The sequence below is a fragment of the Nipponia nippon genome, unplaced genomic scaffold, assembly GCF_047370975.1.
Source record: "Nipponia nippon isolate SJK-2023a ecotype South Korea unplaced genomic scaffold, ASM4737097v1 scaffold_2, whole genome shotgun sequence".
Classification (NCBI taxonomy): domain Eukaryota; kingdom Metazoa; phylum Chordata; class Aves; order Pelecaniformes; family Threskiornithidae; genus Nipponia; species Nipponia nippon.
In genome coordinates, this window is record NW_028262336.1 from 105150796 (window position 1) to 105164919 (window position 14124).

The window sequence follows — 14124 nt, forward strand, 5'->3', positions numbered from 1 at the left end:
CTGTGAGGCGAATCCAGGCAAAACTGTCTTCCTGTTTCTTTCAGTGTGACGGTGTTTAATTCATCACAAAAAAAATATGAAATTTGGAGGTGGATGCGTGTAATGAAAGTAGCATTCTACATTCTAAGTCTCCATTCTTTGGAGAGTTACAACCTGCTTTTACAGATATGTGGAGGGTGATCAGGACTAGCATTTTAGCCTGTTAACTAATGAGATTAACAAATGAGATAGTCATAGAGTTGGAAGAAGTCCTCTAAACCACATCATTGTGTTGTAGCAGGCTTTATTTCATAGCATCATTAATGAGAACTCTGCAAGTCCTTTGCCAATGGTGTTCTCTTGTGAAACTCCTTCTTCCAAATAGTTCAGTCTAAAATTTCTGTTTTGAAGCATTAGCCTATTCATTTAACTTTTCCTTGTCGCTAAGAATTATTAACTTTGGTGATACCCCTTTGTTTGCTGTCATACTGCCATCCTGTTTTCTGTGCACTCCACTCACTGGTGGCATTAGATATATGTTTATTTACGTGCTAGTTGAAAACTAGGTAATTGCAGAGGAAATCAGAGGATGAAAAATAATGTTTTTAAGTGTTTCTTTTTTAATATCTTCTATGTCATTTATACAAGAGCTTAAAGTAAAATTCTAAATCTGCTGACTTTTTTCCTACAGAGGAATTGGCTTTTTCTTAATGGGAAGCTAACCTAATTTCATGCAACCATCTGTTTTGTACATTATGTATTAAGTGCTTTTCTCTTAAACAGTGGCTACAGAACTGTAACTCAGAACTGTCTTCTAGCTTTTCAAGGTACTGTTAGATATTGATTTAAAAGCTCAACTTGAACTTCAGCAGTTCATAGTTGTTTTTTTTTTTTAAATCAATATATTTCTGCAGTTGGTAGTTCACTCTCTCTTTGAGTTCACTCTCTCTTACATAATCAGTTGAAGAGCACTTTAGTGAATTAAAAGTTGATTTGTTCTTTAAAAATGTTCTTTAAATTTGACCCAGTATTCCATTTCTCAGGAACTTATCACAATGATGCTTCAAGTAGATGTAGATCTGCGATTCTCAGCCTTGCAAGTTCTTGAGCATCCATGGGTTAATGTAAGTATTTTCAGGCTTGTAGATGCTGCTTGTAATTTGGCACCTTTGACCTCTTTTCTGTCAAGTCCTTTCTATGCCCTTTTGGAGCCAGCACATTCTAAAAATGCCACAGATTTAACTGGAAATAAGCTGTGTTACAGGCTGGTTTAATATATCACGCGTACCTTGGAGTATTCACTATTTTATGCATGCTCAGCTACATTTTCTCTGAACTATTTTGGGCCAGGTTTTCAACAAATCTCAACCACACTTGACAAATTTATACCTCTAACAATCAGCTTGCGGGTTCAGTGACACATTTTGCTCTCCTAAAATCAGATGGACTCAAAAATCCGACAGTCATGCTTAAGAACTATTGAAATACAGTCCATAGTGTTAAGCCTACTTGATCCAGCATGAAACAGGGAAACCTTTAGAATCATATTTAGCTTCTGACGTTGAAATATACATATATTTATGTGCAGCCATATCCATTTAATCTGAGTTACCATGAAATAGCTATTTATGTATCCTGGTTTATCTCTAAGAGACTGGACATTTGCCATAGAAGTGGTAATCAGTGAGGTGGCATATGGTTAAATCTGGCAGAGAATGAAGAGATTTCTCTTTAATTAATGTTGAGACAAGGACACTACTTAACATTTGTTAATTATTTCAGACTATTTAATATGTCTTAAAATATTTGGATGACAAGAATGAAAAATTAGAGAAAATCCACATTCAAATTCATAAGGGAAGATTGAGAAAAGAAATACAATAGGGATGAGCAGAGAAAAAAAAATTAAAGGAGGAAGAAATAATGTTTCATTTTGTTTCTTGCAAGTTTGAGTGTGCAGTCCTCCCTAGAATACTATTTGGTCCCTCAGCTGCTGTATCCAAAATCTTTTTCTCACTAAAACACTATTCCAAAAATTCAAATATACAGTAACCTCAAATGTTAATCTTTTTTTATGAAAGTGTCCTTCATATGGCCCAGAATAGTGGTGATCAGTTAAGTGTTTACGAAGTATATGCTTTAGTCTTGGAGGCTCCCTTATTGTCCAAACCATTTTTTTTTCAGTTGTAAATGCTATTAGCATGCAGAGCACTTCTGCAGTGTATGAACAGTGCAAGGATCCAGGACAATGTCTGATGAAAATCTTTTCATTTTTAAGATGACATTCAAGCAGCTGAAATACTAATTTTCCTTGGTGCCAGGTACTGTCCTTGGACATAGTGTTCTGTCACAGTTTATAATGACTTTTGGCAACTGAGGTGTCTCTCTGTCTCCACGGGAGGAGGACGGGTGGGGATTTCTGGAGTGCTGCTGAGGAAGAGATGGAAGTGACTGATCAGAAGCCGCAGAGAGGCCAGGTCACCCATGGTGTCAGTCTGCACACTGCTGCTGAGGTTACTGAAACATCACTTGTTTACACCACATAAGGATGTGGTCACTAATCTTCCTCTTTTTCTGAAAAATACATTGGAACTGTTAATGCTCCCCCCCCAGACACCTTTTGTTTTTTTGGCTTCAGTTACACCACGATGTATTTTAGGAAGCCATTTTAGCGAGATGGATTAAGAAGAGTTGCAGCTCTTTGTCAGTAATGTGATGGTGATGGTGTGAAGGTGACATGAGGGTCTGCCCCCTGCCCTCACTAGTGCGTGCTGATGGGGAGGGATGGGGAAACAGGCCAGGGGCTAAAGTCTTTTAACACTACAGAGCTCCTGAGTTCTGGTTACTGAAGCACCCTGGCAAATTCCTGGGTTTCTGTGCAAGTTAAAATGTGGAGTCCTTTGCCAGAGGATGCTGTAGAGTCCAAGTATAAATGGATTCAAAAGGCAGTTTGATACATTTTTGGAGGATGAGCCCATTGGTACCTATTAAATATGGTGGTCTGGATAAAACTTTTGGCTCACAAGGTTCTTAAGTACTTTGTTGGCAGAAACTGGAGGATATACCAGGGAAAGTTTAAGATCTACTTGTCTTCCTTAAATGTGCTATTTCATAAACAGTGACCACGATGCACTGTTGGAAACAGGATACTGTGTTCAATTCACCTTTGGTCTAGCTCGGCTGCACTTCTCCTGGTTTTAGCTGATTATAATTCTTTTCAATCAAAACCTGTAGCAGTTCTGTCCATAAATAAGTGAAACAAATATTCCATGGCAGTTCTGTAATTTTTTCTTTTCTGTCCAATTGCTGCTTTTAGCAGCTGAGACGAATCAGTATTTTGTCTTGAGCAATATACTAACGGTAGTTCATAATGCAGATCAAAACCTCTTTTGAATTCTCTTATGTATCCTCCAGATATTTTTTCTGGAAGGAGAAAGGCCAGCACTGGGACCAGTTCAGGAAAGTGCTTGATTGAGTACATTCCAAATGCCATTCCTATTTCAAGGCATCACACATGGAAACACTTACTATTAGGCATAAAATTAACTAGATGGCACTAAAATCCTAGTTCACTTCAGGAGAAATAAGAACATGGCTGAGTTGAAACAGGTGCTTAAATGCTTTCGTGAAAAAGGACACTTCCCTGAAGCGGGTCTGAGAAGTATGCAGTAGATAGCCTAGCAGAGACAGCCTGCCTGTGTATGGAGGCAGAATGATACACTGGTGTCAGATCCAACCTCGCATCCCCATGCCATCACCAGCTTGGCCAGCTGGGAATCAGTCACACAACCTCCCTGTACCTCATTTTCCCAGCTTCAGGATAGGGTATTAATATACTCATCCCTGTCTATAAAAGGCTCTGCGATCTATGTGTCATGATTACCTGAGCAATTATCTGCAACTTTTGTAAAATACTGTCTTTCTGATAAGAAATGGCACATGGAGTTTTCACCTAACACTCCGTTTTCCCAGATAACCTGTTTAAATACTTTTCCATGATATCAAATGCTGGACTTCACTTTCCCTTTTCTTATTTCAGTTTTGAACCTATTCATAGAGTGGTAAACTTGCAGCTAAAATACTGGATAGGACAGCTGGCTTGAAAAGCAAGCATGTGTTTTCTTTGACAATTTTAAGAAACATTTTCTCTCTTTGATCAAACCTTTGATAGAAGTGTTGTAACTGCTTACACTGTATAAAACCATTTTGTAGATTGTAAATAACCATTCTACTTTATAGCTGCTTACTATGTGATTACTTGGTAAATTGCTGAGATTCCTGGAATGTGCTTTGACAGTTTCAATAGGAGCCAACCCTCATTTCAGTTTCAGTTTTTGCTATAAAAATAGCTGGAATCCTCTTGGAAACTGCAAAACTTGTTATGGGCAGAGTCAGACCAGTAAAGCAGTTCCTATGTCAATAATATCCCAGCTGTTTTCAATTCAAAAAAACAAAACCTGAAAAGATGTTGGCTACGTGCCACTGCCACAGATGGAGATCTTGAATTCTAAATGCAATTCAGCAGCAGTTCCTTGCCCCCTCCATTTGGTTTATTTGGATTTGTCTCTCCTATGCAGTACACTTAGACCTGGAAACAAATCCATCAGTTTATACTTCCCCTACAGGGACCCCAGCTCTTTACCTGCTCAAATTCTTTGCGAAACCAAAGAATTACAAAAGAGGCTGAAAGCTTGAGGTCTGGCATTTTAAACATTGATGATCTTGATAACCTGAATTATACTATACAAGTGCAGGACAAAGCTATTCTCTTTTTGTCGTATAAGTAGTAAATGTTTCCTAATACAGTATTGAGCAGTGAATGCTGAAAGGGATGGATTGCATTCTGTAAATCCTTCTCTGTTAAAATAATGAATATAAAATGTGGTGTGTTGTTGCTGGAGGAGGAAGATGGCACACACCAGCCTAAAAAGAATTAGGGAAACTGGAACTTTTACATATTTCCTTAACCATGTCTGCCTTGGAAATCTGTGTGCAAAAGAAATGAATAACCAAGCGGTAAAGAGTAATAAGCTGAACATTTGTAAGGAAGTTAATTTAAAAAGACATTTCTTATTTGGCAGCTGCACTACTTTTGGTTACACCCTAGGACACTGCCCAAAGAAAAATCTCCTTGTAATCCTTAAAGGAAACAAGAGTCCAAAAGCTTTTCCAGCACTTATATTTGCTCTAATTTTCTTCTGTTATTTATATAATGACCTATTCAGCTGATGCTTTTAGAACTGGAAAGTAAAGCTCTTGTGACCGGCTTATGAAATGGATCTGAGTGCTTCAGGGCAGCAGGAGTCTAGGAATCCTGAACTTTGTTCTGTCTTTTTAACACTTCTTTTTTCTTTGAGTGGCAATGTCTCCTGCCATAGAGAACAACGAAAATATGAAAACAGTGTTTATTAGTTACTCAAATGATGCCAAGACTCTCTGCCTCTTTTTTTTTTATTATTATTTTATTTTGATTTCTTGCAAATAGATCATGAAGGGAATTTTGTGGAGGCTGATAAAATATATATATATATCAATATATAGCAGTTTACATTCTCCAGGTGAAAACTCAAATTCTGGACCAGAGTTTTCAAACTGTCAAAGGGTTTTGACTGCTCAACTTCTGAGACGTGCTCAGGACAGTGCTTCTTTCAGAGCATCAGCAGTCAACATTTTCTGAAGCTCACGACCCTTTAAAGTTCCCAGAGTTGAGCACCAAAAATCACTAGTCATCTTTAAAAGATCTTGTCCTGACTGCTAAAGCTCAGATGAAATTCTGTGATCCTAACCTGCTGCAAGTAGTTCCTATAGCAAAAGGTTAACAAAGGGGAAAGGAACAGTTAACCTCTTTAGGGGCTGACATCCTTCCCATTACAGCAACCTGATGAAATTCTTGTCAGCAATATTTAGCCTGTTCTCCAATTCTACAACTTACCCTGCTGATTCTGGTGAATCTGATGATTTCTTTTTCACTTCCTGCCTTTTTAAACTGCTGAGCAGCATGTTTTGTATGTAGTTAAACAGCTGTCATCTTTCACCCTCAATATCTATTTTATTGTTGGCTGAAGTGATCCCAAGAGCCAGCTAATATATATTAGCTTGTTTATAAAGCACGTTGGAATAAAAAAAAAGATAACTACTAAACATCAGGTAGCACCAACAGTAGTAAGAAAATGTAATAACGATAGAGTAATTCCCATATATCCCTATGCTGCATCTTAAATTGAGCTGGAAGATATTTCATTTAAAAGTTGGAGCCCAAACTATGTGTCTCTGGCACGTTGCCACTGGAACTGTGGATGTGGTGCTTCACCAATAAAATATTACCAGTGTCGTGGTAACTATTGTCTTCTCCGTAATTTAGTCTTTTGACAAGACGACATGAACATTTGGCAGGCTTTCATGTCAAGAAAGCCAAGAGAATGATTTTTTTTTTCCCCCCTCTAGTGAAGAAGAGTTCAGTTCACTTACTAGTTTTCTTCTGGGAAAGGCAAGGTCAGCGGAAAGCAGGTTATTTTTAGGGGTCATATACCACCAAGCCAAGACTCCCCAGTGCTAGACAATAATCAGCTACTGGGTTGTATTGTTTTGTTTTGCAGCTGTGTGCACTTGACCATATTTTGCCAGCTGAGACATTTTGTTAAGGGGTGAGCGAAGGATCTCTAAAAACAAACTCCCCAAGCTAAATAAATAACAAACCCTAACCAACCTCCCTAAAATTCCCATATGCTCACTGAGCTCATGATTTACTGCAGCAACTCTGTAACTCTTTAAGTGCACTCAGAATTGCTGCAAAGCCAGAAAAAAAAAAGTGTCTGTCATCTCTCTGTATTCAGGTCTTGTCTCTTGTTTGCCTGTATTCTGCTAGGACTTTGCCTAAGTGGAATTGAAGAACTTTTTCAACTGTTGATAGCTACGCATACTATGCAGTACTAGCCAGTGACCTGATAGCCTGCATATTCTGTCTATTCTGCATTTTGTTGTGTATTCCACCTATTCTGCATATTGTGGCCTGAAATCCTGCATATTCTGCTAGCGGGGAAGTCTCACCAAACAGTAGCTTTTTGTACTTTTTTCAGGCGTAAGGACCTTACTTGCAATTTCTAAAAAACCTTCTTTCTTCTCTTGGGCTTGAATTCAACCCGCTGACTTGCACAAAACTGCAAAATTCATTCTTTCTCCTAGGGTTTCACTTCAGCGTCGAGGGTGCCTGCGTACCTAGGTGCAGATAGACAGGTTTGCTCTGCAAAGCAGGATGTTTCAGCTGGGAAGAGGCACCTTCTGGCCCAGCTGCATGGCTTCTGGGTGGGAGCTCGCGCACAGCTGGCCAGCTTGGTGCACGTGACAGCAGAACATGTGTCTGCCTCTGCTTGGCCATGCAGTTGTGTGCCTACTTTTACCTCAGGTTAGCGCAAGTTGAGAACATGTGTCTTTCAACAAGGAAGAAGAGGCCACCCACAGCTGGCTCCAGCCCTTCTCTGGTTTCACGGGCATTCTGTACCTCTCTTTGTCCTTTCCCCACAGTATCCTAGGCTTGTGTGCCTTGGGACTGGGGGACTGGGGGAAGGAATTGCAGTCCCTTGTCTCAGTCAGAGATCCGATTTGCAGAGGTGGCTTTGTTTAACTATGCTTTTAGTATGGTACAGTCACAGTCTGCGGGGAATACCACAGCAAGCTGTGAGCCTGCGCCTAACCTGGCCTGCAGATGTACGCAATGATACGTCCTGGCATTGGTGAGGTCCCGCGCTCACCCGTCCCGAGGTTCTCAGCCAGGGCATGTCTCAGCTCCCATCTTGCCTGGGTTTCCTCGCTGAGGGACTCACTGAGCCGTGGCTCAGCCGTGGAACATTCGCTCAACCCCGTAGTCTCTGAGTTTGTAACCTTTATGATGAGACAAGGACCATATTGGTCTCTCTCAGGTTTGAGAGGAAGATATTGGGTAAAGAAGAAGAGAGAGGCTGGTTCATGACATAACATGATGTTCATCTTATCAATACCTGAGATAGGTTGGTGAAGACAACATTGATTTAATTACAAACTTTTTGTAAACTTTTCTATATTGACAGGTGCTATCAGAATCACCTCACAATTCCTTTATTTTGCCTTTTCTCTCTGAAGTTTTATTTTGCTTTATTTCTCTGCAGGACGATGGCCTTCCAGAGAATGAACATCAGCTCTCAGTAGCTGGGAAGATAAAGAAGCATTTCAACACAGGCCCTAAACCGAACAGCACAGCAGCTGGAGTTTCTGTCATAGCAGTAAGCATCTGAAATACACAGCGAAAACACTTAAATATGTGCACACAAGAAAGTGTGTGCTTAGGATATGCCACCAAAAGAAACCGGAGAGGGTTAATCTTTAGATAACTCTAGCGTTTAATTAATATAAACGTAGTTAGACTGGTGTTCTGCACAATTTCTCCATTGATTCTCCTTGTGAGTCACATTGTTATTTAACAACACTAGGAGATATAACTGTACACACACTTCCACATTTTACCAGAAGATCAGTGGACCTAACTCCAAGGTAGATTCAACAATTTGAACTATGGGATCATGACATTTTACTTGGCAGCAGAATCATCACATGGATTGAGGCCACACAGAGGTTGTAGCAGAAGGTCAGCAGCACTTTAAAATGGAAATTACTTCAAAATTATAACAGAAAATCTGTAGGGCAGCCTTAGCTTCTCTTCTCTGAAGACATCAAAGAGAGCTATGATGCCTTACTGCTACCTTCATAGTTGATATTAGTCTAGCCACTTCAGATTTAACTGAGCAGCAGCATTTTATTGTACTGCCACATGCGGGCTGCTTCCCTTTAGGTGGAAGGACTTAATTGTGTAAAGACTTAATGGAGCTCCTTGCTGCCTTTTGTCATGTTGCAATTCCAGTCTAGGCATTCCAGGCTAGAATGTGTTGGAGCTTCTGAAACCAAGCTTGACCAAACTTTTGACCAAGCTTTTCTGAGGTTTCAATGGCATCCTCAGTGTAGTATACATCACATGCCTTTGTATTTTTTCCCCAAAGATGAACATGTGTATTAGATATATGTGCACACAGAATATATTCAGTGTATTATGAGATTATTCATACTAATGCCATTCAATAGTAACATGCACATCCTTCACATTTTTGATACATCTGCCTATGTTTGTAAGCTTTTCTTTATTACTTGTGGTAATGTTAACGCTCCAAATAGTCACTAAAAATAAGTGACATGTTAAACATAACCATTCCCATATCAGATTACTCAGTGTTCATTCCCAGCTTCCATAAATTGCAGGTGGTGTGACTGCACATGTACACTTTCTTGTACTGTTTCCACTTTCATGTTTCTCAGCTCAGCCCCTCCAGTGGTGAGTTAAATCAGCATGAAGTAAACTCAGCTCAGCACATGCAATCTGGCTCACAGGTGTGAACTGTTTGTGCGGCAAAATGGATACTCTCTCAAAGTTACTTGGTATAAGTACTTAAAATTTCAAGCTGTGCCTCTCTCGTATTTTTTCTTTACTCTTTCCAACCCTGAACGTCCTCAACATGGAAGCAAGTTATTCCTCATGCTTTTCCTAGATTTTCTCAGTCATCAGCTAACATAGTCAGCATTTATTTATTTTCATTTTTAAGCAATAATACTGCAACAACTCTCCCACAACTAAAACATCACATACCCATTGCTCATCTGAAATGCAGGTATGTTCTGTATAGACTAGCTGAAACCGTGTTCCTTTCGAATGGACTGCCAGCACGCTTGTCCATGAGAATTACTGCTCAGACCCTCCATTCTAATGACTTCAAAGCTTAAAAGCGAGAAATGATGCCTCTGTCCTCATCCATCCCTCGCCTCCTTTATGTTTTTAATTTCCCCACCCTCCTCTTTTTTTTCTTTGCCCCAGTTGCTCTGCCAAGGAATTGTTTACAGCAATTTGACACTTGAGTAATGAAAAAGGCACTGTAGTGAATCTTTCCACTGTAAAACATTATACATCAGAAAGAAATATATATGTATATGTTTAATTACATTCTTAATGGCTTTTATTTATTTTTTAGTGTTTGGAAATTTAACAGATTATTTTTAGTGATCATCTCTGTGGGTGAACGTCATACTCTGGCACAATTAATCCTGCAACTTGGCCTATAAAGTAGAAATGTTTAGAATATTTTTACAGAATTCAGAAACTGGTTTGATTAGCATGTGTCAATCATTTTCTAAAAACTTGGAAGAGATGGGGAAGTATAGACCTCCTTAGTGTTTTGGTAATGTTCCAGAAAGCTAAATAATTTTCATTTTAAGAATAAATTACCTTTATTTTCTACAAAACTAATTTAGTAAGTAAAATAAAGCCAAAAGCAAAGCAACAGCACCTTTAATTGTTATTTCTGCATTTGAAAGCATACTTAATGTACATTTGACATGCATGTCATCAGGGTTTTACGTTTCAGAATCTTCCTTTAACTGTGCAATCTCAAATATCATAGAAGTAAATCTTATTAATGAAGACTGCTCTACGTTTAGAATTTTCGAAGTATGTACAGATGCTGTAACATATTGTTCAGCACTAAAGACGTGCACTAAGTATATTTTCTACAAAAATACTGTTTTATTGTGCCTGCCTGTATGTTTACTGTATGTAACTTTTTGAGCGAGTGCTTGTGTATATAATATATAGAGATGCCTTCTATATATTATATAACACATCTGTGTCTGTGTGTGTGTTTGTGAAAATGTGTTAATATGTACATATATTTATATAGCTTACTTAATAGTATAAAAGATAAATATTAGCATTATTTTGAGTTTTATAGCTCTGTTTATGTACAGAGATAGCTAATCTGTGGTATTTAGTTCTTAATTTGTCCTCACACTGGTATGATATATATGATATATACACCTGTTTTCTTCAGTGGTAAGAAGTAACACACCTCAAAGATCTCAAGCAGTATTTATCATATGCACCAATTAAAACTATAATATGAAAACTAAGTTCCTAAAGATGTGTTTGTGGGCAGCTTGACTGGGAGGAAGTTTGAAGCCACATGTATTTTACATATGTCTACTGTGGCTACTGCTTCCTTCAGCAATGTCCAAATACATTGTATTGACTCCTTTGGTTCAAACTTACGCCTGCTTTGTTGATGTGGTAATCCTCAGTAAAAGTTGTCTCTGACCATTCAGGGCAGAGACATCCTACAAGTTCTCACGCATGTGTCCAGACTTCAAGTTTGTCCACATTTGAAAGGATTTGTCGGTTTGGACAAACTACCATAATGAACATGTTGTGCATGCCTAGCAAAGTAATTCCTTTGCTGATGTGACAGAAGATGATTCCTCAAACAAAATTAACTGTACAGGCAAAGAAACTTTTCTGTTGATACATTAATACATCATTAAAAGTTCTGCCAGCATAACTATGTCAGTTGGGAAGAAATTCCCTTAAACCAACATAGCTTTGCCAGCAAAATTTTAATTGGAGAGCTAGCTTTTAAAACAGCAAGAGAATTAACAAGTCCCTAAAAAACACTGCTTGCTGATGAGAGAGTATGTAGGAGAAAGATCACTTTACTTGCCCTGTTCTTAAACTCTAGTCATAGGCATTGACTACTGGTCCCCGTAGGAGACAGGGTCTGGGCTAGTGCCCCCCGGTCTGTGTCAGAACAGCCGTGTTACTGTTAAGCATGTGCCAAAATATTTGCAGGGTCAGGTTTCTCGTACAGTTTTCCAATAGGAACAGTATTTTGTAGTTCTGTGGTGATGTTTATAAAAGATACTGCACTAAAAACATAAAACCAGGCTTTTACTAAATAGTCTTTTTAAAATTTGGCGATAGATTTTTTCCTTCAGTTTTCCAAGGATGTCACCCCATTTTTTTTTCTTTGGCCACGAAACAATACCCTGTGGCTGTACCCTCTGGGCTTTAGTGACAGTGACTAAAGTGACCAAGAGCCAAAATCCTTTTTTAAGAATGCTTCTGCAATCCAGAGGTGTGCTGTAATTCCTTGTATGAACCGAGCATCGTTTAATTTGTGTTCTTGTCTGAAGTGTTAAAGCTTTGCCTGTATGTTGTCACTTTTGTGCTTGTATTTTTGCCATTGTTAAGACAGAGGAAAAGACTAATAATAATCTTCTGTTAAAGTTGTATGAGGTCTCTGTCTTGGCAATGGGAGTAAACTCCAGCTGGAGATTCAGAGGAATTGAGTAGGACAATAAAAGAGAAAAGCTGCTCAGAAAGTCGGTGCAGCTCTCTGCCTCTTGCAGAGTCCTTGCTGGGCTGGGGACACCGGTGTGGGACCACTGCCTGCCATCCGGCAAGGGGAAGGCAGCGGATGGGTCATTGCCCTATGTTCTGCTGATTTTTAAATAAAATTACAAATTCCAAGTGGCATTTCTAGCAGTGGGAGTTCTTGGGTGGTGTGGAAGAGAAGCCAAGTTTAGTGAGTTTTGCTTGGCTTAAAGATGAACCCGTGCCTTGAATGTCACTTCCCATCTATTGTCTGTGTTGTCCTGGGATCATTGTCCACAGTCGGGTTTCTCATAGCAGGATTTCCACACCGACAAAATTGTTTCAACTCGTGTTAGGAAGCAACTCTCCCGATTCTCTCTATATTACTTTTTAGCTATTCGATTTTAGGGCAATATTTTTGATCTGCTTTTTAAGAAAGCATCCCTTTTGTGTATTTTATATGTAGCATACAAGGAAGCCAGTAGATGGCAATAGTAGACCAGCATAGTTAAGCCAACTCTAATTAACTCTAGGTACAAGGTTCTCATGGTTTTAAAGAGGAAACATCCTTTAAATAATTCTAAATAAGATGAAAGTGGCATTGTCTTAACAAAATGGAATAAATTATTAAATTCTACACTTGCAGGGGAGTCATCAAGAAAAATTTAAATTTGCAGTTAGCTCCTAGCTGCCCTTTAAGTGGTTGGTAACTAGAAATGTGTTGAACTGCTTTTCTGAATTTAGAATTAGAAACTGTCATCAGTATTGGAAATATATGCCACGCTTTTATTGAAGCACAAAATGGCCTTTTCTCTTCATAGGGGAAAATGTGAAAATCATCACAACTAACAATTTTAAAGCAGGCAGAGTGTCTGTCTCAAGATATTTTCCCCTAAAATTTTATTTAACTCGGCTAAATGATGTCTCTACCGTCTGTTAGTGCAGCACAGAAGGATTAGAAACAACACATTTTCTTTGTTCCTATGCACAAGATTCTGCTAATGATAAACTAAACTTAAAAGATCTATCTTCCTTAAGTAATATCACGAGCACACTTTCCTGGACACAATGTTAAGTTCATTTCCATTTTGAGTTTAATTGGTGCAATTTTAAATGGAATAGTTTTGTACTGTTATCTTTTTGAGCATGAGGTGTAAGCTGAAATGATAAACAATGTTATTCATGGCTCTGAGTAGTCCGACTCTCCAAGGTTAACGCATTTTTAGAAATGAATTACCATGATTGATGGGGTATCAAAACCTGATTCTTTTCATCTTTACGCATTCCATGATTATGAAGCGGTCTAATTTAAGCCTTGTGTAGTCTGTCTAGCCTGCTCCTTGTGATGGTTGCACTGCATTTTTTAAATTATTAAACCTCTCAGTTTAATTGCAAAAGATAATTTTCCATTACTGGTATGTGCAACTTAAAAGGGCACTTCTGTCTTTGGAGGTAACAAGATATTTGTCAGACTTTTAAATGAATGCATTATGCATTGAGTAACCTATTTCACAAACTCCATTTTAGTTTGAATAAATTGGCTTCTAATTTAGCAAGACCAAATCTAGAGTTAGTATCTTTTTCTTTTATTTCTTTACTTTTTTTTCTTTTTCGTTTCCGTCTCCGGTACGTGGCTTTAGGATGTTAGATAAGTGCCTTCTGAAAGTGAAAACAGTAAATATGCACTAAATAAGGAACAGCTTGCTCTGGAGTCTGAATTCTTTAGCCTAATGTTGATCCACTGAGTTGCCCCGTTTCTCTCTGCTCAGCTGGACCACGGGTTTACCATCAAGCGATCAGGGTCTTTGGACTACTACCAACAACCAGGAATGTATTGGATAAGGTATGAGATGGTGCAGCGCCAACAGTCAGTGTTTCCATGGCAACGTGCTGGCAGTCTCCATTAACCAGTTCCTTCAGTGGATAAA

At 38.7% G+C, this 14124-nt stretch overlaps 1 protein-coding gene across 2 annotated transcripts in view; it reads left to right on the top strand.

Annotated features, from left to right (window-relative positions):
• The window catches only part of DCLK1 (doublecortin like kinase 1), a 254179-nt gene that overhangs the window by 225810 nt on the left and 14245 nt on the right, over positions 1–14124 (top strand). Inside the window, exons 15-17 of one of the 2 annotated variants that reach the window (XM_087757349.1) lie at positions 1023–1103; positions 8121–8234; positions 13966–14039. In XM_087757349.1, coding sequence (XP_087613475.1) covers positions 1023–1103; positions 8121–8234; positions 13966–14039 — 269 coding nt within the window. The remainder of the gene's footprint in view (positions 1–1022; positions 1104–8120; positions 8235–13965; positions 14040–14124) is intronic. The other variant, XM_087757347.1, reaches the window with a different exon arrangement.